This window comes from Microtus ochrogaster, unplaced genomic scaffold (assembly GCF_000317375.1).
Source record: "Microtus ochrogaster isolate Prairie Vole_2 unplaced genomic scaffold, MicOch1.0 UNK1, whole genome shotgun sequence".
Classification (NCBI taxonomy): Eukaryota; Metazoa; Chordata; class Mammalia; order Rodentia; family Cricetidae; genus Microtus; species Microtus ochrogaster.
The window spans coordinates 10,624,091-10,651,794 of record NW_004949099.1 but is presented as its reverse complement, the minus strand read 5'-3'; the positions used below and the strand labels follow the sequence as shown (position 1 = coordinate 10,651,794).

Sequence of the window (27,704 nt, the reverse complement as noted above, 5' to 3'; positions counted from 1 at the left end):
CTCCCCAAACACATGCAGATTTTACTTGCAGGCAGGGATTTTTGCATTTGTACTCTTTCTGCATTCTTTCTGTTTGGGATACTTCCTTTTCTGCTTTTCAGTCTAGATATTAACTTATTGCCACCTCTTAGAAGCCATTCTAGATGAAAAGGAGGCTTTTCCCCAGGGTAGCAAGCCTGAGTCTCTTTTCTTATTTCCTCTAGTGCATGCAGTACAATATACAATGACTTACTTTTCCATTGTATACTTCTATGCCACTTCCTCAACTAAAATATTACCCTGGTGAGTATCACAGAAGTAGGGACAGAGCATAACTCTAGTTCATTCACTGTTGTAGAATGGAACTTAAATTCAAAACAAAAACTACTATCTCAATGCATACCTGAAAGAATAAGGAAGACAGTATTAGATGTATTGCTTTAGCCAACTACAGAGTCCACTTTGGCTTGAAAATATACGTCTTCTTTTCATAATACAGGACAAATAAAGCCACTGAAAAATTTTACTCAGAATCCTAGACACCATTTGAGTCCTGCTTCCCATGAAGAGCCTAACACCCAGGCAGAAGAAAGACAAGTGCCACAAAACTGCTTGCTTTCTCAATGCCTAGCCTTTAAAGAAGATTGTGGTTCTCAAAAAAAGGAATAAACGCATGATGTTGTAAAAGCCACTTTGAATAGTGATATTCCAGTGAGGCTGAGACAGGAGAATCACTGGAAATGTGAAGCTACCCACACTATAGAGTGTGAGGTCATGTCTCAAAATAACAACAGCCAAGGTTTTGCTTATGTTTCCATACACTGAGCACGCATGCACTTTCATCGCCATTTTCACTTGGTTTCTGAGAAAGTCATGGTCATCAGACATATTTTATGGATTATAGCTCTTTTTGACTTCCTAACTTTATTTGCTTCAGGAACCTTATCTTACCTATTGAAGAAATGAAGAAACTCAAGTTGCACGAGCTAAGTAGGTAAAGACATCTAGAATATGGAGGAGGCAGGAGGTCCCTGAGGGCAAACAGGTGTTGTAGCTGCAGGGTGACCACCGCCCTGCCTGTCTAATGGAGCTGCAGTGGAGCACAGAAGCTAACACTGCTATTCATAGTTCTGTATTTTATTGCAAAAAGAGCCGTTTCACCACTGAGAATAGGCTCTTTTATGTAAAGTGATTTTTATCTTTGGCAGAAAGCAACTGCAATACAAAGTCATATTTCACTCAGCCCAGAGCTCAAATCTACACATACATCTCTATAAGTCAACAGGATCGGGGAAAGAGACTGTCCCCCTGAGCATCTATTTATAGCTACATAGTACAAATCATTGTGTGCTTCAAAATAACTTAACCACATTTCAATCATATTAGTGACACCCTCCAGTGGGCATTGAGCCCTCATTTCTGAGATGAATAAGCTTATTGTATGTATTTAAATATTATAAGCATGTGTGAGACAGAACATGAGAGAAAGAAAAAAAGAGGGGAGAGATATTTAATATAGAAAGTAACAGACAAAATGCAGGTGGCTGTTCTCCCAATTCCATCCACAATGCATTCCCCAAACCTGTAACTGATACCACAAACATTCCTAATAACTTTTTGCAAAGTATAGGGCTTTCCATCACTCCCTCTGGTTTCCTAACAGAATATCTTGCCTTAAATTTCTGATTTGTTCTTAAAACTTCAAAATATTCCCCTTTATTCCCAGTCTTCCTTCTTTCTTGGCCAGTAGTTCAGTGTCACGGGGGCAGTGATTCTAAGTGGTTAGTTCTCTGATGTGAAGTAGTTTGGGTTGCTGTGGCCAATGCCATGCCCCAGACCACATTTGTAGCTATTGATAGTTAGGGTGTGGGGGAAGGCAGAGCCATAAAACTGGATCCCAAGACTCCTGTGGCTACAGCCAAGCATCAGCAGCTGTGCATGTTGCTGGGCTTTATTGCCTCATAGAAAACAGATCTGCTACATCCTGGGGAAATCTTCCCATGCAGAAAAAATCTCATGGGGAGATGGGGGCCAGGAGACATAGGCATGAACAGGGCTTGACACTCCAATGCTTCACATGCTAACCTGTATCAAAACATGTATATTCTTGCCAGGTAAAATTAAGATAACCTGACAATCCCACATCTAATTTTGTTTCGTAATTAGTTTGCTTGGATATCTAAATTTTTTATAAGGCCTCTTGATGACTGCAGATTGAAAAATCAATTTTCTTAAGCTTTCAGTAAAAATAATATAGCCAGTTATCATTTCATCACTCATGTGCTAAATTGCTCAAACACTTATACATGCTAAATGGTCCCTTTGTGCTTTTTCTTTATGAATTTTAAGTTGAAATTTGACTTTTCTCTCCTGCTAAATCCATATCCTCCCCCATAGCTTCCGGGGAGACTAGTTGCCGTATAACCAGAAGGTGATGTCACTTTTGCTCTTATGCCCAGAGGATAAGCTCCATTGATTAAAATCCCAAGGCACAGGAAATGGAAGCCATGACTGTCCTAGGTCATGCTGTCACATGGAATCCCCATGATAAATCCTTTACAAACACAGTACCAAAATTCTAAATCTTTGCAGTGGCATGGGTACAGTTGTTTCACAAGCACACCCAGGCACTCATGAATATGTTGAAAATTTCTTGATGTTCTTTGCTGCACTTGAAACAAATATTTTCTAAGCATTATGGAAGGATTAGAAATGTTTGTGTGTCTTCTCACTGAATCCAGACATGCCAAATGGGATAAGAAGTACCAAAAGCATATTCAGGTGATATCTCTAGTCCCCTTTGTTCTGACCCATGCTAACTTTTGAACTAAGGCCCCTCCACAGCCACTTAAAAAGACTGTCATTTCCATTTTCATTTTCAGGGGGAGCTTAGAGAAGCTAAGTAATATACCTGAGAAAATGAAGGATACATTCGGATGTGCCTGGATGTACTTCTCTGTAGCCTGACTTTCATCAAGAGTGGGAGAAGAAACAAAATTCCTGAAGCTATTCAGCCAAATATATCTCTGGGTTAACAGCTTCCAGAATGGTCTTTGATAATAATAAAATGAGTTAATTCCAAGTGCAGTAGAAATCTAAGTGTTGTTGTCTATAAACACTCAGTATCTTGCATCAGTCAACAGGATCATCTTCTCAGTCAGAACACACAATTTCAAAAGGAAGCACAAGTTACTCACATGACCATTTAAGTTAGGGACACATGAACCTGGACTAGAACTGTCAAAGTGTGACTCTGAGATAGACTCCCAGTATCAGTGGGAGTGTGTTAGAGAAGTGATAGAAAGAAAGGAAGGAAAGAGGAAAAAAGGGAACAAGAAAAGGCAATCGAAGGAAGACATAGATACGAAGACATAAAGGAAATATTCATGTTAATTAGAAATTCTTCCATGCAGGTATAACAGGGTGCTGGAATTAATGCAGGGATGCTGGGTTAGTCAGGGAAGACAGCTCAGTGTCAGCCACTTTGAAGGTTTGCATCTTTTATCCTGATTGTCCAACTGACTGGTTTCTTTTTCACAGCAGGAAAGAGCAGGCTAGGCATGAGTTAAGTCCCATCGGCAGGACTCATGGAGCATGTGTAAGAAAAGGCAGTGGAAATGTCAGGCAGGCAAAGGGTGGATATTTTTAGGTTCCTGGAGAAAAACCAAAGGCCTGGGTTTGGACCTCTTCCCCTTCTGTCAGGGAGTCTGGCCTCTTTCGCTATTCATCCATCTTATCCTTTTCATTCCGTTCACCTCTCATTCCCTTCTCGGAACTTTCTCCCAGTGGGGAGGGGGGATGGAGATGATAATACCTGTCAAAGAGAGGTCAGATATCACAGAAGAAAATATCTCAACGACTTGACCTGCCCACCCCACTTCCCTTGCCTCCTCTTTTCATATCCATGATGAGTTGAACCATGGGGCCAGCAAATTTTATTCTTTGGTTTGAATGTGCTAACCCTCAAGAATGTCAAAGTTTGGATAACTTCCTAAACTATTTCTTTCATCTTCTTTTTCAACCTGAAATGTTATTCTTTTTCTTCCATTTCAGTTTTCTTATCCCCTCGTAAACTGTTCTCTTTTAGAATCTCATGATTCAGAACCAAACTTTGGTCATCATCTTGCTGTGAAGAGAACCTAGAAAGCCAAGAACTTTATTTTGGAAGCTGGTATCGTAAAAGAGAATGACTCTGATTCTGAAAACACATTTCACCTCTAACCAGCCCTTACACGGGCAGAAACTTCCAACAGAAAGAATTTTCCTCTGTGTCACCAGTGTCAGGAGAAACAATTCTAAGAGTACACCGTGAAGAAGAGCGTCAGAACTCATAAATGTTTACTGCCTCATATTTATAATTGTGTTTAGTGGCCCTGATACTGCCTTACAATTGTCCAGAAGAGATCTGTTATGTGCTTCCCATTGTGATGTAACTGGAATCATTAAAATGCATTCAGAGAAAAAGACAAGTTTGAGACGTTACAATATGGAGAGTAATACAAAGCTAGTGTCTCCCCCGAATCCCTTCAACTCACAAAGGAAGTATTTCAAATAACCTGTGCAGACTGAACAAGATTTCAGGGGTTGAAAGAGAAAGCAGAACATCAGCAACTGCCTGTTCTTGAAGAAAACTTTCTGGAAACTCTCTAACAAAAGCCCTCAAGTCAAGGTGTCAAGAGAAAGATCTTCTACCAATTGGGTGGAGTCATACTAAGGACCAGCCACAGGTGACCCAGACTGCACTTCAAATTTTGTCTTCACATCTGGCCTTCTATATTATTGTTGGAGTTCCTTGAACTTTAAACCTCACTTTCCTTGCCTAAAATAACTGTGATGTACATACAACACATACATATACACCACAGCCCTTCATGGGACACTTTGCTTTAATAAAATTATTCATGACAAGTGACTGGTACATGTTAATGGGTTCAGTAAGTCTTTTTGTGTTTTTATTTTGAACAAATTACTGACAAACAGTAAGTGCATATATTTATGGACTATAGCTTGGCAGCGTGGCGTTGTTTGCACTGTGAAATGACTAAGCAGGGTAATTAACTCAAAGTCTTAACCTTTGTGATCCACGGAAAAATGCCACAAATGGGTGGGGATAAACATGGCTTAGTGTGGGGAGAAAAGCAGCTTTCTCTTTTTAAAGCTTCCCTTGGGAAAAGGATCATTTGCATGTTGGAAGATCATCTCTGGGAAACATGTTTTTATTGGCATCCACAGTACCCAGCTCCTTGGCAAAGGCTGCTGGAGAAGCTGCCATTGCCTGAGTCTAGCAGTGGATATGCCTCATTAAGGTCCAGTCAGGCAGGACACATAGCTTGAAATGATGGTAACAAGCCAATTAAAACCACATATGTATCCCCCCCCCAACAACTGGGCAGCACCTTCCAGTGAGGAGGACACAGAGGCAGAAAGATCACTGGATGACAGCAGACAGACTCCCTGCTTTCCTTGTTTCACTCTCTCTAGGTACCCAAACATCCATGGGCACAGCCTCTCTCTGTCTCTGTCTCTCTCTCTCTCTTCCCCCCCCCCCTTCTCCAAGAAATTCTAACTGCCTTTTTCTGGAACTTCTTAAGCTTGTGAGTCATGTCAAAGGGTTTTCAGTCTTATGTTTAAAAAATGCAGACCTTCTAATCTGAAACAAGTATTTGTAAAGGAAGAATAAAAATACACCATAATACAGACAGGCAATAGGGAGCAAATAAGTTTGTTTAAATTCTTTGGGGCAGAAACACTGTTCATAGAGTAAAGACATCTGCCACCAAGCCTCACGACCTGAGTTCAATCCTGGGGAACCACATGGCAGAAGAAGAGACGACATTCCACAAATTGTCTTCTGACTTCTGTGTGAACTAGTAAATGGTGAAGAAGTAATATACTTTGAAAAATTCTGTAAACAATAAAAAATGAACTAAACATTAACATAAGGAAGAAGATTCTGGCGCTAGAAAGGAGGCTCAATGGTGAAGAGCACTTTTGCTCTTGCTAAGGACCTGGGTTTGGTTCCCAGCACTCACATGGCAGCCCACAACTGTCTGTGACTCCAATTCTGGGGGATCTGATACCCTGTTGTAGCCTCTACAGGTACCAGGTACACTCAGGGTTCACATATATACATGCAGGCAAAACACTCATATGCATAAAATAATCATAAGAAGTTAAAAATTAGAAGATCGTGAAAGGGAGCCAGAGGATGGTTTAGTGTTGGTCTATCCATGTTCTACTTCTGCAGAAGAATGTAGTCACACTTTATATTATAAAATCTTCGACTTCACAACACCCATGATACACATCTGTCTAATTTAAAAAATGCTCTCTTTTAATATCATCCTTTTAAGCTAGATAGCAAGCTTCACCTTTTACCAACTTTTTTTTTACACTTTTTCTGCAGTGAAGAAAAGTATCCAAGACCATCTTGGCTGCAAATTAGGTTGCCCTGCATGAAAGAGATGACATTCCGCATCTCTCTCCACAGCCCCACACCAATCTCTTGTCTCCAGAGGGATCCAGATCATAGAGGCTTGTTTTGGCCCAGAAAGGAGATGACTTATGTGTTGAAGTGCAGCCGTGAGGCACAGTCAGAAAGAATAAGGTCTTGCTACCATGTCCTAGGAAAACATCCAAGGGCCTCCCACACAGAAACTCAAGACTCCCACACTCCACCAATCACAAACTTTCTTTTTCTCTTGTTTCCTTTTACTTTTCTTCTTCTTTTAAATGTCAAAACCAATGATTAAATCTGAGGTCTTCTGTATGCTAGAAAACTGTGCCACCACTAAGCCATATCCTAGCCCCTTTCTACCTACCTTTTCATTTTGAGGCAGGGTCTCAATAATTTGCCCAGGCTAACCTTAAACTCAATCCATAGCCTAGGCTGCCCTTGAACTTGCAAATAGCTAACATTACAGAATTATATAGACCAAAATGCAGATACCAGAAGCTATAAAGTGGATTTTTTGTCTTGTTCTAGTTTTGCTGTGGAATTTTTTGGTTTTGCTGGAGGCTAAGTCCATAAAATATATTCAATACTGAAAGTAAAAATTTATTATGAAGCCCCATTGAGCTGTATAGCCTTTGGTTCTGGTTAATTTGGATATGTGAAATTTTTATTTATTTGAAAAATTTTTAACAATAAAGTTTATAAACTAAAAATAAGTTAAAATATCAGCAGCGAAAATAGTCAGAAACCCTCCATCCAGGTGTTGGATGAACTGGAGTCATGAAGTATTCCAGAGAGGTATACCAATGCCACTGAGGCCTGCCATATTATTCGGCAGCCCAGAAGTAGATAAAGCCAACCTTTACTGCAGTACTCAACAGTATACAGACCATGGGAGAGCAGAGGTTGTCTGTCTTTGCAGCCTGTTCTGTCAAGAGCGGGTTCTTTCTAAGTAGCTTCAAGCCCCCATCTTTCCCCTATGTGATTTATCCCCCAGGCCTGGAAATGAATCCAGACACTGAAAGCCACGAAACCTAACCAAGGTCCAGAAAATAGATCTACCCATGGGGGCATATCAAAACATCTTTCCGAAGTTTGGAATACAAAAATAGTTCCCACTGAGAATTCCCACTTGAGGTTTTTTCTTTTTCTTTTTTTTTTTAAAGAAAGAAAGAAAAGAAAACACCCTGATCTTGGCAGCATGCTGGACCAGTGTGCTAAATCGCTGTTAATTAACAACCGAGTTGCCCTTGATGATGGCAAGCCACATCCACATGAAAGACCTCTCAAATTAAGCTGATGTTGAAAGCAGCAGGGATTGGGGCCCTTTGGAATACAAAAATGCTGTGTGAGACTCTTAGAAAGAAATGATTAGGACAAAGAAAATGAAATCAACACATGTTAATAATGGCAGAGGGAAATCAAACAGGAAATTGAGCCCTGAGTGATGTGAACCGCAGAACAGGAATTTGATGAAGCTCTTTGAACAGAACTCTCAAGTTAAATAGCACCATGAGGAGGTGAAAATAAAACTCTGACATTATGGAAATTACTCTGAGTTGAACACATATCTAGCTTTGCCAGTAAAGCAACATGCGAGTTTCTAAATTCAATAATATATAAATCTATTCCAATCTTTTGCATACATTTTCATATAAGGATGCCAATTCTATAAAGAGATATGGAATCTTAGACAAAGTTTTAAATAAAAATTTAATATTATCAATATAATGTTACCATATCTCACTTATGCACTTGTTATTAAAAACTATCCATGTCTTCCTAAAATTCAGCTCTAAACTTGTCCAGTTTAGATCTTAATCGAACAATACATGAGTAGATGATCATCATTAAGACAGGTTTTGAGTTGGGCGATGGTGGCGTATTCCTTTAATCCCAGAGGCAGAAGCAGGCAGATCTCTGTGAGTTCAAGGCCAGCCTGGTCCACAAGAGCTAATTCAAGGACAGGCTCCAAAGCCACAGAGAAGCCCTGTCTCAAAAAACAAACAAAACAAAACAAAACAAAGACAGGTTTTGAGCCATTTAAGTAAACTCTCTCAAAAGTTCCCCCTCTCAGGCAGCTGATTTCTTTAAAAAAAAAAAAAAAAACTTTTTATTTCTATTGTGTGTGTGTGTGTGTGTGTGAGAGAGAGAGAGACAGAGAGAGACAGAGACAGAGAGACAGAGAGAGAGACAGAGAGAGAGAATGTGTGTGTGAGAGAGAGAGAGCTGGTCATCCTATCAGAGGCCAGAAGAAGCTGAAATTACAGGTGGTTATGAATCACCTGATGTAAGTAAGTGCTGGGACTCAAAACTTTGGTCCTTTGGAAGATCAATGAGTTCCTAGCTGCTGAGTCACCTCTCCAGTTATGATAGTCATTTCTATAAACAATTTTATTGACTGTATTAAGCATTGAATACAAAATTCCAGTTTTTTCTAAGACTAAGAAAATTCTAAGGGTTGATTTCAAGAGGATACTACTAAAAAGTTTTTTTTTTTTGAGTCTATTACATACTGGTCACTCTCCTCTGCCTTTGGAGTTACATAAGTTAATAGAGGTGGTTTCACATGGCTACACTGTTTGGGGAGGGGGGATAGGATGACCAAACAGAACCATAGTCAAATGAGCATCAGAAACAATCACGGATAATGAAAAAGCATAAAATAATAGGTGTTTCCACAGTTCACTGATATGGGTAAAAAAATAGCAACCATGGCCACAGATTATTGGAGGCATTGTTTATTTTAAACATAAACCCAACTTTAGTATAAATAGTCTTTAAAAAAAGAAACATATTTCAAATGGCCATATACTGAAGAAACCATTGTTATTTTATTATTTGTTTGTATTTGATTGTTTTCCCAGATATGGGCAATGAAACCAGAGTCTCATACACTTGGTATTCAGCTACTGATCTACATTCCAGTCAACAATTCTCACTTTAAAGTAGCCAATAGATAATAATAGAAATTAACATAAATGTCTTACTTAAAAATAAATATTTGTCTGTATATTATGTTCTCTCTCTCTCTCCACCTGCCTCTCCTCCTCTCTGTCTCTGTCTCTCTTTCCACTGTGTGTGTGTGTGTGTGTGTGTGTGTGTGTGTGTGTGTGTGTGTGTTGCTAGGGATGGAGTGTGTACCTCTTGAGTGTCAGGCAACCTCTCTACAAATAGTGACACTCTAACTCACACATAAGATATTTTCAAATCATCTCATTTATTTTTCATTTAGAATTAGACATCAGTGTTGTCAAAGAAAAGCTCACACAGATACCAGAATAAGTTTGTGTCCAGGACTGCCGGCAGTCTTAGACAGAATACAGCAGACACTGTTCAGGGATGAGAAGTGTTGTATGGAATATTTAACTATGTAAAGATGTGTTACATTTGTTTATGCTATGGAATATCATTTTAACTCTGCAAAGGTGTATTACATTTGTTTATGTTGCATTGATTTAGCAGTGTAAGGCTGTGTTGCAATTGTTTACCCTGTATTTGTTTAATTATGAAGAAATATGTTGCTGCTTCACCTTGCCTGCCTACGGTACCTGATTGGTCTAATAAAAAGCTGAACAGCCAATAGCAAGGCAGAAGAGTGAGATACAGGGCTGGTGGACAGAGAGAATAAGTAGAAGGAGAAATCTAGAGAATGAGAGAAGAAGGGAGAAGATAATGAGGGAGAGAGAAATATACCCAGGGCCAGAAGCCAGGCAGCTGCCAGACAGACAGACAGACACAAGAATCAGTGAAGGTAAGATATACAGAAGAAAAGAAAAGTAAAAGGCTCCAAGGCAAAAAAAAAAAAAGATAAAGAAAAATAGGTTAAGTTATAGGAGCTAGCAAGAAATGGGCCTAGTTGTTGAGCATTTGTAACTAGTAAGAAGTCTCTGTGTCATGAAGTTACGTCCGATATGACAACAGGACTCAGTTGTTTCTGACTCATATGCTGTAGCACTGAAAGCATAGGACTTAAGTTCTCCACACTCTGTCCTTTCTGCAGGAAAGTACGGTCATAGGGCTGGATCTCCACCAAATGCAATCATTACATGCATGGAAGAAAGTCTCCAGGCCTCAGTGAAGCCATGGAAAATGTCTTTTTAAAATCAATTTTTCATGTACTATGTGGAATTACAATCAAATTTTGCATGAGATGACTTTCACATATGATTGCTGAAAAAAATTACAAGGAGGAATATAAAGTTGAGAGAGATAAAATAGTATATTGTGGGTCAAATCCTGCTGGTGCTCCCTGATGTAATATCTGTGGCTATTTAACAACAAAATGTGCCTTTGATGATTTTCAGGGCTCAAAATTCTGTGTGGGGACATTAGCCTCCCTCATTGAACTCAAACTTCCATTTCCACACACAACACCCTAAGAACTTTTTCTAAACAAATCTATGTTTTCTATGATCAAAAGCCATACTATGCTGAACATCAAGACATGTTGTTAGACTGGGTGGTTTTTCCCCCAGACACACAACCTGGTATCAAATATACATTATAAATGTTTTCAGTGACCCTGCACAAGTTATGAAAATATCATAAGATTTGAAGGCTCAGAGTGGATGGGAGTGGAGTGGGGGGGAAGGTGGGGAGAGTAGGGGGAGGGAAGAGAGGGTGAACTGCAGATGATATATAAAATGAATAACAAATTTAAAATAAAAAACATGTAATCAAACAAATTTCCAAATGTGTTGGTCACATTCTGAAATTTAGTTATTAAAAAATAAGTGAGGTGGGGAGACTACGGGAGGAATTAGGGAAGGGACAAAGCATTAACAAATATATTGCATGAAAAATATTTAACATAAAATATTCCTCTGGTGAGAAAAAACCTTAGATATTTAATTAGTAAATGAAAATAGAATGTGTTCTAGCTCAATAGAAAAACTATTGGTTTATCTTGAAGTCAGGCAAGGAGGGGTTCTTGAATTCAGTAAACATAGATCATAAATGAATTTGTATTAAGGAACAAATTAAGCGATATAAGTCAGACTTTGAGAAGACAAGTGATCATATTTTATTTTTCCTATCAGGTCCTAGTGAAGTGATATCTCAGTGAAAACCCAATATTTCTACTTTATTTTTACATAATTTCAGGAATTCTGCAAAATTGGAAATTACTGAACCAAAAGGATTAAATTCAAAAGAGAAAATGAGATTGGAAAATGCAGTTAAATCCTTGAAGATATGATTTTACTTTGAGTATTTTATTAATCAGCTTTTGATCATCATAAAAAGTACCCACAATGGGCTAATTTATACTACAGTGCTAAGGTCTCCTAGCTTATAGTTTTGGAGGGTAAGCATACTAATGGCATAGAAAGTCAATCTGAAAGATCTGTTCACACACATTCATTTTTCTGACACATTCACAGAGCCTCCAGCACACAATTCCCGTGTCCCAAGAATGTGTCCAAATGTATGAGGTCACCAGGAGATACTGAGAATTGACAACACTGGCAACTGGTCTTTGTTGGGGAGGAGAGTCACTACAGAGTCCTGTGGGATTTTAACTTGCATTTTCATGTGCATATCAGATGGAGATATTAATTATTCTCTGAACACTCAGGTTCACCATGGCAACCACTAAGTTGAATAGAATAGTCATAATACAGCTTCATGTTTTGAAAAAAAAAAAGAAAGAATGCACCTTATTTGAGAGAGAATACTTTAAGCACACAGTGCAGGCTACTGTGTGTTTACTCTGGTGCTTATTGAATTAAGTGTTCATCTGATGGATTATCCTCTGGTTCCTCAGCTACTGCCTGAGCACTAGCCATGCTTGAGGCGATCTCCTAGGAGTTAAGGTACGTAGGTGAGGCCAAAAAGAGAGACTACAGTCTCTGAGTCCATGGACTTAATTATCTTTTGAGCAATAGGTCATGCCAAGGAAATAATGATTATGCTATACTTGAAAACAGATGAGGGAAGCTAACTATTGGGGTGGCATGAAGAGGCTTCATGGACATGCTGCCTAGGAAGAGCAAACAGAGCGTGCCAGATCTGGAACAGCATGTGCAAATTCCCTGAGGCTGGAATGGGCCTCATGTGTTTGAGGACCAGGGAGGAGGCCTGAAAACACAGACCCATACAAACAAATGGGGACGTGAGATGAAGCCAGAACGGGGATCAGGAGCCTGATGCTTTGATGCTATCTTCTTATCCCTTGAATGGTGCTAACCACAGGAGTGACAAGATACGGGATATTGTCATGAAATAGCACACCGACTGTGGTGTGAGCACCGGAATGAAACGAAGATGTAAGAAACTGGTTACTGTGGTCATTGGAAAGGTTCTGGATAGAGATAGGGCAGCTGAAGAACAGAGTGGACACATTGCCTTGGCAAATGTGGAGCCACATACTTCTTCCATTGCCTAAGTGACCCTCATTCCTCTCACCACAGGCTCACATTTTCTCCTGACTTTCCAGTGTCCCAGAGATGTGGCGCACAATGCCTTGGCCATGCAAATTAGGGTTCGCACGTGATCACACATTTTTAAACATTCCAATTACAATTTGCAGGCAAAATGCTCTCAGTGGCATCTTTATCTCTCAGGATGGTCAACTGAGAATCTTGTAAGAAAGAAAACTACAATTTATGGAAAAAAATGACACCTCACAGACACTGTTAAAAGCAGTCACAGATCAAAATACAACTTTGCACTGCAATGCCAGGAGCTAGGTATCATGACTGCGACGTTGTGCAGATGACAATGGAGACACAGACAGGGTAGAGAGCATAGTCAAGTCCTTAGTCCCACAGATAGTATGCTTGCTCTGAACAACCATGACAAAACCCAGAAATAAGGACGTTTTTATTTGTGAGACCCCTTGCAGCAAAGTGTACCATGTCCCTTGTGGCTGAAAAGGGGAGTTTCTGAGCTGGCACTGTGGAGATAGAAAATGTAGATATTGTTCAGCGATGGTCAGCAGGGCCCCTTGTCAGGGTCATCAAAGACTAAGAGTGAAACATTGTTTTATCCTATTATAACCAGAAAGGACAGTAGCAATGCTTCAGTTTAGAGGCCTTATCTTAGATCCTACTATTGGGAGACATTGTAATACAATTTTCTGTCTTTGACAAATAATTTATCCTACAGATATTAGAGGTAGGATTATGAGGCAGAACAATTGTTAATAAGAGGACTCATTAAGAAATTTATTCACCAGTAAATTGATTCTTTGATCCATACTTTGGTTATTTACATATAAATGCTCATGAAAACAAGGTCTCTGGTGGTTACAGATTTTCCAGCTGTCAGCCACAAGAAGTGGCCAGTTGCCAACCACCCTCTTTCTCTTCGTAGACATGCTAGTCAATATCTTCCGAAAGGCTCAAATCCCAAGCAGTTCAGGGGCTTTTAAACAGATAAATCATTATCTCACAAACCAGACCAGAAGCTGAACAAATCAGAAAAACTGTAGAAGTCTAAAGGATTGTAACATGGGCTTCAATTTTCTTTCAGTGATTCCCTGGCCTGTGATCACAGACACTTCTAATTCCCAGATGGGCATGAGGACAGTAATTATCTCCAAGAAAAAGAAGAAACAAAGGGGTGAGATATGAAGGTGATTGGGGATGTTACAAAGACCTGACACAAAGTCCTCATTTTTAAAAGTTTCTTGGCAAAATACTAGAATTGGTAGATTTATTTTTTATAATCTAAACTTAGTGATTAATGTTGACAGAACGGGACCAATGAATGTAAAATACATAATGTTCTCCTTAAAATGGCAAGTAAACCATATTTATAAATATAAGTTTGTAAGCTAAATTTAATAAGAGAAAAAGAATTACATTAATGAAAGCTCACTGAGAACAAAAGGGTGCTCTTGATTCCATCTTTATCCATTCATATTTCTCAGACTGGATCCTTCCAATTTGATCCAACCGAGTGAGGCTGTATATGACTTGAAGATGAATGAAGACATTTCATCTGTTGTGCTAGCAACTGTTTGATTGATTTCTTCCCCTTTGGCACAGTGGCTACTCGTAGGAATGGTTTGTTTCCTGTTGTAAACCAGATATTGTTTGAGTGACAAGCAATTCATTACAAAATTCATTTCCTCCCCACCATTTTGAATGAGGCCAAATAGTTGCCACTTCCAGTGGCACTGTTTCAGCCATTGCATTGAGGAACCTGGCAATGTGTTCTTGGCTTGCTACTGCCATGGTTAATTTGACATGTTAGAATCTAACAATCACAGTACTCCATTGTCCTTTGGAAAAGCAGGACTGTCCTAGATGGTCCCTCACAGAATACTGAGGCTCATTTTTGGCATGATGCCTTCTGTAGAGAACTACAGCAATTTGTAACATCCCTACCCCACCCCCAGCTTTCCTTTGCTGAGGTAGTGATGTCCTTAGAAGATCTCACTGCTTCTTATTGGACTAGGTCCCAGCAGAGCTATTTAGAAAGTGGCTTCAGTGCTTATAGCTTCCCTCCCCACACTGAAAGACAGATAGAAAAGTATTTTGCTTCTGAAGTACAAATTATTTTTTTAAAAAAAGTCTTTTTGGGTTAAAAAAAGATATGAGATTTGACTGCATTTAAGGCAAATTTAAGTTGGTATTAGTGTAGATGAATATTGGAATGTTTTACTTTCTCTTATCCTTATTCGGTGGCTAAATATTAATGGAATTGATTTTCATGCTTTTTCAATTATTAGTTTCCATCCCATATATATATTATAATTCTTGTATTTTGTCTTTTATCCATATTAGAGACCAATGTTTGTATGAACCCTACAAATTTTATGTATATGTTTAGTAATTTTGATAAATTTTATAAGTACAAGGAAACTGATTCCCCAGTCATTTCTGTAGATTTTCCAAGTGAATCTGGAGTTTTGCAAGGTAGAAGCTAAGACAGAGTGCGAAGTCAAAACACATTTGTGACAAAGGAAAGACCTTGCAACTACAACTAACGTCTCATTGACCTTCAGTCATCAACAACCTATATGCCAATGATGAATAAGGTGTTTTGACGTACGAACCCTGCTATTAAAGCTGGCTACCCATTTCCATCTTCTACTGATAGGAGAGAAATCCACCTTTTAGCTTAGTGTTGTTGGCCAAGAAAAGCATAATATTTCAATTCCTCCATGGACTTCCATAAAATAAATACTGCCCAGCATAGCATGTTGCTGACTCTGGGCCAGAAAGTTGAAGCTTGATCCAATCATTACCTACCTTCCTTCTCATTAGAGCGCTGCTGTCTGGTGGAAGAGATGAAGGCTCAGCACAGACACGTAAACAGCGGTGTGTACAACAGAAGTGGTGCACAGCAGCAGAGCTACAGGAATGGAGAGGACTAGAAACTGATGTCTAGAAGAATCACTGTGATGGACTCCCAGATGGATGGAATTTCAAGAAAGCCTTAAGAGGCAGGTGCCGTTCAATTATCACAGAAGATGGGATGGGCTTTCGAGAAGGGCAAAGAATGGGGATTGTAAAGGCATATTCAGTTTTATGAGCAATGACACTTAGTAAGGACACTCATTATTCAGTAGGTCTAAACGCATGTGCTGTGTCATTTGAAATAGGACTTCAAAAAGTAAACTTTATTGTGCTTTTTTTTTTACCAAACAGTACTTTTATTAATTATTTGGAAATGTTATACAATGCATCCTGATCACACCTACTTCCTACTTCTTACAAGTCCACTGTCCCACCCTTCTGTTCCCTGTGCCCAAAAGGAAAACAACAAATACATCAAGCCCAATTTGTGCTGCCCAAATGCCCAGCTATTTCTTTAAAAGGTTTTGTGTGTGTTTGTCCAGTTAACCATTACACTCATAAAACCAGGTAGTTGTTCTTATCACCTTCCTTTCACAGGCACTCACAGAGCTTTTAAACAACTGGTCAGCATCAGAGTGAGAGAGGGGTCAAGTCAGAATCTGAACCTGCACAAGGCTGTAAACAGTGGATTCTAAACCCTATTGGTCAATTCGATGAGAACCCATCTCAAAATCAAATGCAAAAAGAAGGCCATGTATATAGTTCAGTGGTAGAGTGCTTGCCTGGCCCTAAATTCAATTTGTAGCATCTCCCACCATCCACCTGCCTCTACAAAGAAAGAGAAGAACATGTGGCTGGGAATGTAGACTGTAGGTGGTCAAACTAAGACATCGGGGAATACTGAATATGGATTGAAAAGGTGGTACTAGATTGCCACACGTTCAGAAAACTTAGGAAAATGCAGTATAGGAGGCTTTGACCTTGAACCATCATGATAATAGAGAAGAAGGGAATATGGAGAGAATTTCAGAAGGATAATTTATCTGGACCCGTGAATCTGGAGAGTTAGAACAGGAGGATAGGAAGCCAGTCAAGTGAGTTCAGTGCACAGTCATAAGTTTAGAAGGCTAAGCTTATTTTTAAAGCCAGTGATAGGCCACACCTAGCGTTGCCTGCTGAGGGATGAGAGTTAGGCTATGACAGTAAATGGTTAAGGCTTTGGAGCTTCAAAGACCCTAGTGTGAATCCCAGCTGTGTGGCTTCTATATCTTTGACATCTGAGACTGAATTACATCCCTGTAGCTCCAGTATCCCTGCAGGTAAATCATGCTACTTCTCTGTGGTCACTTGTGTGGCTTTCCTTTAGCCTCAGGAAGAAATGCAGGTTTTAGCTGTTCTATAAGGTCTTGGTTCCCTCTTCTGTTTCAGCGTATTCCCCACAGAGAAGCCATGATCTAGTCCTCACAAACACGTCTTCCTCAGGACCTCTGCCCAGGACCGGGGCCATGCTGGAAACACTATCCCCTGAGCTATCTCCATCTCTTCATTCAGCTCTCTCTTTAAATTCCACTTCATCCTTCCCCATGTCCTTTGCCTCCACTGAAACAGAGCCTTTGTTTCCTTCATAGCCGTATCCTGACCTAAACAAATGACTTCCTAAATGTTGGTAGAAAAGGGTAAGTGGAATGAAAAATGACACAAGAATAGTAGAAACTCTAGCAGGGTATGTAAACGAGATGGGAAGTCATTCCTCATACTTATCAAATAGTCTTATCTTAGCAGTTATGAAGGAAATGCTATATTACAATGGGGTCAGGAATTGAAATGTCGTGTCTGAAACCGTGAACTGATTTCAGCCTTGACCCACAGCCACCCCCTGCCCTCTCATATCCATCCTCCAAATTCTTGGGAGGAACTTCGAATGCTATTCCAATGAGAAGCTGATTACTATTGGTGCATTAGGAACTAATCATTTGTTGTGTTTGTTTTCTTGCTTAAACACTATCTACCAGCCGCCATTTATCACAGCTCTGTGGATACATCGGAGATTTGGGAATGGTGTGATATTAAACTAACAGCCATGAGAAGCTGAAAGAAAGCAACTGCCATTTCTATCATATGAATTGTAGTTATTTCAAAAATTACCATCACATTACCATAATAAGAGAAATGGGGTCCCTTTTATGATTTTTTATGTAATTATGGCCTTTATGAATAGTAATTGACTTGAAAATAGATCCTTGTCCTGCAGGGTCAGGCTCTGGGGAAGAAGGAAATTGCTAAAAAAATGATTAAGGGATCACTTAGGCTTGCCCAACTAGGCTAGAGAATTTCTTTCCTTTTGTGAATTACTGTCCACATCCCCATTCAAGCAGTTTTTATTTCACCTTAGAGGCCGGTCATCTGTAAGAAAGAGTGGGTGAGAATTTCAAAGTCTGCAAGATAAGTTGTTACCGACTGTTTCAATGTTTCGGGCCTAGAGCCAGCCATCCTTTGGAAAAGAGACAGCATGGTGATTTATATTTAGGAGGCCTGAACACACAGGGTAGGGCTGCCCTCAGGATATAATAGAGATGGGGAGAGGAGGCCTGGACACAGAGCAGAGCTGCCCTCCAGATGTAATAGAGATGGGTAAGAGGAAGAGTTCAAGGGTCCACACCACTGTGGAAGAAATATTACCCTTGGCTCTGGTTCCCCCAAATCATGATATTGAAGGCCTGGATAAATGCTCAGCCATTAAGAGTGCTTGTTGCTCTTGTAAAGGCCCGTATTGGATTCTCAGCCACCTATGTGGTGGCTCCCGGTCCTCTGTTATCCAATTCCTGGGACTACAGAAAAGCCTTCTGATTTTCCTGGGCACCAAGCACATGCTTGATACAGATATATACTGCAGGGAAGACATTCATACATAAAATAAAATAAAATAAAATAAAAACAGCAAAACCCAAAACAAACCATGTATCGAGCATTGGTGGACCAAGCTTTTTCAATTTCCAGTAAGCAAAGATGTATATGTTAAGCTGGTTCTGGATATTCTCAAAATACCCAACTAGTCTCGTCCAGGCTCCATATCCACTCGATGAGCCTTCTCTACCTTTGTCAGTCTTAATTCCTATGGGAAAAAGCACCTTAGTGGGGATTTCCTGGGCATTCTTTTCTTTCATCTTCTTTTAGGCCATGTTCGTTCCTAGAGGTGCTTTTCTTTCTCTTTTCTGTGCCTTCCAAGTCCAGAGGTTGGCAGGCAGGTCAGTTGTGGGAGACTCCCAAACTGGCCTTGCCGCCTGTGCAACTGTTCTCAGGTTGCTCTGGAACATCATACCTCTCCTGTCCATGAGTCTTTGGATGGAAGGGCCGAAGAGAAGATCTCAAACTCTCGGGGCTGATGTTCTGACCACAACCGATCACTGTGGCTATAAGAAACATACAGGGAAGATTTTCCAAAGGAGATTGATGAACCAGGGAGCTTAAACCTGAAACTCTCTAGGCTAGTTTAACCAGATAGCAAATCCATGGCTAGGAAGGACCAAGAGAGATCAGGTCCTGGTGACAATATCTTTGTTCCCTCACCTGATGCTTAAGGCATTTGAGTTGGATTGTTCTCGTCACTTCTTTAGTGATGAAGGCATTTGAGCTGACTCTCTGAAGCCGGGAAACTTTTCTGCCAATGTCATGACACATTTTGCATCACGGTGACCAAGAACATGACAGAAATGGTGTAATTGGAGGAAGGATTTATTTTTCTTGTGGTGTCTGAGGGTTGAGTGCATGGTTCCTTAGTCCAAGTGCTAGAGGTATCTCATACGGCAAAGGAGCTCCTTACGCTATCTCCCAGGAATCAGAACACACAGCAGAAGAGGAGCCAAGAATAAGATACTCCTTCTCCTCCAACTTAATCCCACCACCTAAGGTTCCAGAGCCTCTGAAAAGAGTGTAACCATCTGGGAAGCAATCACAGGAGCCTTCTCACAGATATTTTGTATCCAAACCATAGCACAGGATATTTGCCACAAGGGCTTGGTTTGTTTGTTATTTTACAAATTATTCCCTCTCCAAGTGATTTGTCTTATTCTTAATCTCATCTCAATAATTTTATTTTTCTTCTAGAAACAGTAAGCCTAAGGCAGACTGAAGCCTTCTCCCCAGTAATGATCTGAAATTACATTGTTTCATCAAGGGTCTCCACTTAGCAGTTCTTTCTGAGGTTCGGATTTGCCAAACTATGAATTTCTGACATTTATAAAACAAGGAGCCACAGTCTCTGATTTTGCAGATAAATCATTGAAAACTAGTTATTAGAAATTAATATGAAAAATGTGTCAGAGCGCTGTGATTCTTAGATGCTTTTCTTTTAAACAAGCAACTCTCTCTACTTTTAAAGTCTGTATCTTGAAGGAAATCTTAGCGTTCCCACACCCAATGCCTTTGTTATGCCGCACGAGGTCATTCCCAACTATGCCACTTAGGCTGCTACTGAATTAATACGCAAATTGTGTTTAGTATAAACTATAGCTTGGGCATTTATATCGCCTTTCCAAAGTGATTCCAACAAAATGGAATTTCTAGAAACAGGATACTCAGGGTGATTCATGCTCAGTGAAAAGTACTAAATGCCTAGAGTCCAAGATGCCTGCCATGGGATCTTATGACCCAGTGGAGACATTCTGTCCTTCGCACTCTGCCACAGTTCATGAACTGTGCTGAAACCTCATAGGGTCCTCTGTCCTAGGCAGTGCAGTGTTCACATCCTTGTTGAGTGCAAAATACTCATAAAAATGAAGGGAAACTAGAAAACCTAAATGAGAATAAGGTGGGTAGTGGCAAGGAATGGTGGAATATGCTTGTTCTTATATCCCTGTAGCACTCTGGGCCCCTGAGTGCATGGATACTAAGTAGCCTGTCACCTCCAAGTCTCTTCCCATTCCTGTGGCACCAGGGACTTGAGGTGGCTTCAGGCAAAAAGCACTGGGAATCTGACAAGCCGCAGACTCTGACAAGCCTGCAGGAGCCACCGGAGCTGGAACTAAGACAGGTGTTAGCTCTGATGACATTTAGAGACAAGAAAAACAATAATATTGCACATGATAATGTTTTTTTTTAAAGCAAGAGGAGAAAGAATTGGAAAATTCTAAGAAAAACAGATTTCTTCAAAGGATGTATACAAAAGAAAAGTCTAAGTTATAACTGAAAGAATATTTCAGGTATATTTCAGGGCAATAGAATTTCTTGTTTCTAATCATATTCCTGGATTAAGAGTCGGGAAATAAGAAAGGAGAGATTCAACTGTCCTTGACAGGTTTTCTTAAAGCGGAAATAATGGCAACATGTTAATTCATATTTACGGATGTTTTCTATGAACCAGGTATATTGTGGGTCATTTCTTATAATATTTTTTTTCTTATTTTCAGTCAACCCCAGGAGATAATCAGCTTCAAAGAGATGGCTCAGGAGGTAAGTGTACTTGCTGCTAAATTTGAGGACCTGAGTTCAATTCCTACGACCCATAATGTAGAAGTAGAGAACAGCTTCCTACCACTTTCCCTCTGAGCTTCTCACTAGTGTGGCACACATCTGTGTACAAGCACACATAAATGATAAGTAAATAAATTAATGTAATAAAAGAGAAAAAATGAAGGTGAGAAATGTAAAAAGAATCACCCTGCAGCACTTAAGTGACAGAAACGGACACACGAAGATTTTCCATAAGCGGCAGAACTAGGTCTTGGCCTCAAGCAGCCAACTTGACATCAGATCTTTAGCAGGCTTCTAAATCCTCAGATTAGCTTGTCTTTCTTCACATGTGGGACAGATGAAGTCTTTTCCATTTTCATCATTTTCTATGCTGGTTATTATTTAAGTGGGTTGAGCAGCCAGTCTGAGCAGACACGGAACTGTAGCGTCGGTGGTGAGAACACTCCTAAACTGAGGGCAGAGCTTCACAAGTGGAAAAGACCATTTCACTATTCCACTGTAGGTACAGCAGACCAGAGAGTTTTAGAATTACTTCTTCAAATGACAGAAAGAAAGTTGAGACGAAAAGAAGGAAACAGATGAACTAAGATCATCTAATATTCATTGAATCTTAATCTCGCATGCTTCCTCACAAAGGTTGTGACCATGGGAAATGTTTGGCCACAATGTAGGTACTAGATCACCAGAGCGAGGGATCGCTCCTTGGGGATGCATGGAAGATTCTGTGTTGCTTTTCCCGTTGCATTTCCAAAATACCCAAGAGAAGCAATTTATGGGATGAAATTCTTATTTTGGAACATGGTTCCAAATGTTCTCAGTCCAGTGTGGTGGGAAGGCATGGCCATGGGAGTGGTTCAGGCCTGGTAGCTGGAGTTTGTGGCTACTCCAGGGAGCAGAGAAATGGGCCTAGAACCTGAGGTAAGGCAGCCTCTTAAGACCTGCCCTAGTCACCTACGTCCCTTTAAGGATTTGTAGCCTTAAAAACAGCATAATAAGTTGGGGCCAAGGGCTCAAATCCTGAGCCTATATGGGATATTTTAGACTTGAACTGTAGCAAGTTCTAGGGCACACCGGACAGACTTCACTGGACTGCAAGTTCTATATGGTGGTATAGAAATGGGATCAGAATAGCAGACAGAGGCGAGTACCAGATGTGGTGGATGATTCTGGAGATGAAACAGGGAACAACACGCTTAAGCTGCCTGTCCTTGGAGAGCTTTCATTACTGGAGACTGTTCTGTGTCACATTGACTTTACCTATGTAGCTAGTTCTGATGGGTCATTACTTAAAGGCTCAGCATCCTTTCTCTTTCCTCCAGAAAACCAGCCCATGCATTTCATAAAACAAGGAAACAATAAAGGCTAACCTTAAAGAGCAAAGCATTTATTTTTCTCTATGATCTGCACTCTCAGGATCGGCAGGTTTCAGGTGGGAGGCTGTTCAAGGTCATTCGAGAGGTAATCAGGAAAGGAAGCAAGGCAATTCATCTTCTGATTCCTGCTCTGTCCGTAAGATTTTCTATTTGCAAAAGGTGAGCAAGTATCAGACGTTTGTGAAATAAACTATGGTTAAAATAAAAGGGGCCTAGCAGTCCTCCTTTAAGCACCAGATGGTACCAGGTGACCCTTTTGTGCACTTTGCTTTAGGATGCAATAGCTAAGCAAGGCTCCATGAAATGAGAAGAGGCACATTAAGAATATATGTAAATTGCAGGAGCAACATGTAAATCACAAAGAAATCATCACTACAGGTTAATGTCCAGGAAAATAACCCATCAGGATCTTTAAAAGGAATTAGAGGGTGGATAAATAAGGAAGTGCATCCCTAGCTCTGTGGCCTTTGTTCATTTGATCAAATGGACACCCGGTAAGAAGGATCAACTGTGTTGCTGGATGCTTTGGCTGGAAGTACTGGCATGGCAGAGTGTATTGTCAGCAACTAATGCTGGGAGAAGGCTGTCACTTAGTTTCCCAAGCTGCTCAATGGATAATATGGCCAGCATTTGGCTGAATATCATCATCAGTTCCCCAAACCTCCCGAATCCTTGAGATGTAGAAATTCATTTTATAAAGGCCTGCCAAAGATATCATCTATCCTGAAGATCTGTCCGTGAGAGTTTGAGAAAGGAAAGCCCCATTCTGCGCTTCCTTTACCAGGGAGATAAGTCCATATTAAACACAGTGTGGGCTTTTAGGGCATGCACGCAATAAATCTGATCCTATATGTGTGTCACATGAACTTTGTGATACTGGGAAAGTCACTTGATCTTTTCAAAACGTAGTTTCACACTATTATCAGCAAGGCAGTAATCCTACCCACATGTTTTGTTTCCTGCAAAGTATTTGGGTAGTGATGCAGGTGGGATATTTGGTAATACACCGGGTGAGGAATAAATAGATACTTAAATATCCCTAAGTACATTATTCACGTCACATATTTATAAAAACACTATATATGTTTAAAAAATGCTGTAATTCAATGGATGAGGAATAGTCCTGTTAATAATTATGTTGGAGCAATTGGACATCTTGAGGCAACAGAAACAACCCTAAACACAAACTACACATCCTTCTAAATAATTGACTAAAGGGATGGTCATATGGTTCAGGAGGTAAGAGTACTTTCTTTGCAAGTGTGAGGACCTGAGGGCAGATACACTGCACCTGCCTAAAAGGCTGAGCCTGGGTGTACCTATCTGTAGTCCCTGCATTGAGAGTCAGAGACAAGCAGATACTGAGAGCTTCCTACTCAGTAACACCAGACGAAAAGGCAGGTTTCTCTTTCAGTGAGATACCTGTCTCAAGGAAGTAAGGCAGAAACTGATAGAGAAGACACAGCCATCATATACTCTGGCCTGGTAAAGTGTACTGTGCACACATGTACACATGCACACAAAGAGAAAGACAGAGGCACCTTAAACACACCACGCCACACAGAGACTGAAGAGAAATGATGGACTTGGGTCTAAAATATAAAACAGTAAAAATTTCAAGAGAAGAGAGGGGGAAATCCCCATAACCCACTTCCAGTCAAAGAATATTTAGAGATAAAAGCAAAACTCATAAAAAGAGCTGATAACTTTTCCTTTTCAATATTAGTATCTATTGCTCTGAAAAAAAAAACAACCCTTATGAGTATAAAAAGCATTAACTAGAAATGGAATGAAAGCATTTTAAATTATATATGTGGCGATAGATTTAAATCTAGAATCAGATTGCTCAAAACTCAACATTCAAAAGAAGCTAGTTGTAAAAATGGACAAAAGTTTTCCAGATATATTTCTCTGGAAAAGATACATTAGTGGTTAATCAGCACATTAAGAAAATGCTCAACATCATTGGGAAAGTGAAAGTTAAAACAGTTGTGGAATTTCACACCTATCAGGATGTTTGAGTTGGAAAACATCACCACATCAAATGTTGGTGAGGATGCCAACAGCCTGGATGAGTCTCCCATTACATTTGGAACTCTAACATGAGTCAGAGCTGGGCACTCTCAACAAAAGTCTGGAAATTTCTCTAAAAGCCTAAACTATACTTACAATATGACTCAGAAATTTTAATTTAAATATTTTCCTAAGCTTGTTCTTGGTATCATAATTCATAATAATCAAAAACCGGCAGCTGCCCCAATGTTTCTCATTGGGTCAGTGGCAACACTGATCATGATTGTATTTATGATAATTGACAGAAATAAAAGAGAATGTTCTATCTACAACTTGAATGAGCCCCACATAATTTTTGATTCTTGAAGAAAGGCTGTTTCAACAGGTTACATAGTGTATGAATCTATTTATATAATCTTTGTAGAATAATATGGTTATATAAAGAAAGATTCATAATTGTTGGAGGTTGGGTGGGCAGGGTACAGCTTTGAAGGAACAGCTCAGGTAACTTGTGGTTATGATATATTGTTTTCTACTGTGGTGGGTGGATAGTTAAGCTGTGTGTTGAGTGTGAACAAACATGCACATAAAACACTCATAAACCCTCAGATACATAAAACACTCACCCAAAAATAAACTCAAGTGTAACTGGAACATGTGAATATATTCTCAGAATTGCCACATCAGTTACTGGTAACCATACTGAAACAATATCCATGCTGTTAACTGGGGAGTGGCTTGCTGATCTGTGGAATTCTCTGTTTCTTGGATAATTCTTACTTAAAATAAGTTAAGCTGACTTTATTCCTTTAAGTAAGACCTCTCCAAACTCTTAAGTTTACACCAAGAATGAAATCTGTAGCTCACTTTCATTGTCGGACAGAATCCGGGGAATCTGACAAGAAAAGAGTCCCATAATCCATCCGGGCAAAATTGATGTGTTTCTCCCCTCTGTGGGTAGGAAGAGAAATATCAACTCAGAATGCTCCCAAGGAAATAGCAAATGGGAAAACTAGCTTATTTTATCACACTTCCTTCAATACGCATGCTTATACATCTCACAGTTACTCATCAGTCACCATATGCTAAGTGTTACAGACAACACAGATAGTGAGAAACACTGTGCTGTCTACATCAGAATTTCAGTTTATATGTATGCACTCAATTCTCACCAACAGCACTTAAGTAGGCAAAATATAAATGACAGTTTTTGGTTTCAAACTCAATTTGTGGTATTAGATAAATTACTTTAACTCCTAAAGTAGTTTTTAATATGGCAGTTTAACTAGATGTCATAATGATAATCATAATTAACTAACAAACAATTTCAAGGAGTAAAAAGTCATGAGACACAGTACTCCAAAGGTATTATGCTTAATTTAAAACCTCACTAGTTCAGACCAATTAAGAATGGTCGCTTTATATATAACTCCTAATGTTCACAAAAGAATTCGATCTAAACAATTCATGTAAATACATGTGTAACTATAAGCAGATTTAAGTTTTAAACTTTTGAAGTCATCAGTTAATACTTTATACATTTTCCAGTATATGCAAAAATGGAATAGTTCATTACCAGCTATGCAGAATCAGGGTCTAAACTATAACAAAGGAGCTCCCTGTATTATGGAATTTCATTACAAGCATTTACAAACTGCAGGCTGGATCCCAGTACCTGAGCCTGATAGTAAAAAAATTTTGTCTGGGGCTATATTACTACAGATTCAAGCTGGATGAGGAAGAGGTTAGTAAAGCCAAAGTTGTAGATGGAAGTTTCTGCCCATCTGGTCCAGCAGCCATTCAGTCACAAAGAAACACACAGAACCTTATATTAATTATAAACTGTTTAGCTCATTGGCTCAGGTTAATTATTGACTAGCTCTTACAACTTAAATTAACCCACAATTCTTGTCTATTTTTAGTCACATGGCTTGGTACTTTTTCTCAGCAAGGCATTCTCATGTTATTTCCTTTGCATCTGTCTTTCAGCTACATCTCTGCCTTTTCTCTTCCCAAAATTCTCTTAGTCTGGTATCTCTGCCTATACTTCCTGTCTGGCTACTGGACAATCAGTGTTTTATTAAAGTATTACGAGTGACAAATCTTTACAGTATACAAGAGCATTTTCCCATAGCATTTCTCCCTTTTCTCTTTTCAAAAGAAGAACTCCAAATCAAATCTCCTTTGTTTGGCTTATTTCCTGACCACTATCTATAACAACTTGTAATCAACACTCTAAGCAAAGATCAACATTCATAATCCATGTTTTGGGAATGTGGGCATAGTTTTCTAGGCTACTTCATGCTGATTGAGGGTGTTGATATTCTTATGTGGGCCCAAGGAAAATTTAGGATTATAATCAAGTCCTAACTTGAGTATTTTGTGAGGCTGAATCATCTCAGCTAGCAGTCTTGAGGTTGTTCTGGATGTTAAACTCAGAGGAAACTTCAACAGAGGTACTGTGAAATGTTGAATCACCTGGGCCATCTGTTCCCATTGGAGATTTTTCGGGCGGGGGGGGAGTCTTCCCTGATTAAACTTGATCTTTCTTAACCCAGAATAAATCCACAGCCTCTCATTTTTCTGTAGAAACAAAAGCAAAACCACTTCTCCAAAGTAACATACCTTTTGACTTAAATTTTAAAGTCAAGGCATTTTCAAAATATATAGGTTGGATTAATCCAGTGGCATTTATAATCAAATGTCTTTTAGTAGCTGTTGTTCCTTCCTCAGCAGTCAAACAATTCAAAGACAACACAATATATACAAATTCTTTGCATATTTTCCATCTTTACATGGCTCCTTTTACTCTATTTCTTTATTTTTATTTTTTAATTTTTTTGAGAAAATGGTTCTCTGTGTATCTTTGGCTGTCCTGGACCTCACTTTGTAGACCAGGCTGGCCTAAAAATCACTGAGATCTGCTTGCCTCTACCTCCCAAGTGCTGGGATTAAAGGTGTATACCACACTTGACTACTTTATTTTTTTTCTTTTTTTTTTTATTGAGAAAAGGAAAACAAAAACAAGTTTCCGCCTCCTCCCAGCCTCCCATTTCCCTCCCCCTCCTCCCACCCTTCTCCCCTCCTCCCACCCTTCTCCCCTTCCCCCACTCCTCTCCCCCTCCCTCTCCAGTCCAAAGAGCAGTCAGGGTTCCCTGCCCTCTG

At 39.6% G+C, this 27,704-nt stretch overlaps 1 protein-coding gene across 3 annotated transcripts in view; it reads right to left on the bottom strand.

Moving 5' to 3' along the window:
• Positions 1-27,704, bottom strand: part of Fam19a1 (family with sequence similarity 19 member A1, C-C motif chemokine like) — a 535,663-nt gene that overhangs the window by 239,722 nt on the left and 268,237 nt on the right. For 2 of the 3 annotated variants that reach the window (XM_026788273.1, XM_026788274.1), the window contains one exon: positions 25,407-25,490. The exons of the other annotated variant lie outside the window; for it this stretch is intronic. In XM_026788273.1, the coding sequence (XP_026644074.1) occupies positions 25,407-25,490 (84 nt within the window). The remainder of the gene's footprint in view (positions 1-25,406; positions 25,491-27,704) is intronic. 3 annotated transcript variants of the gene reach the window in all.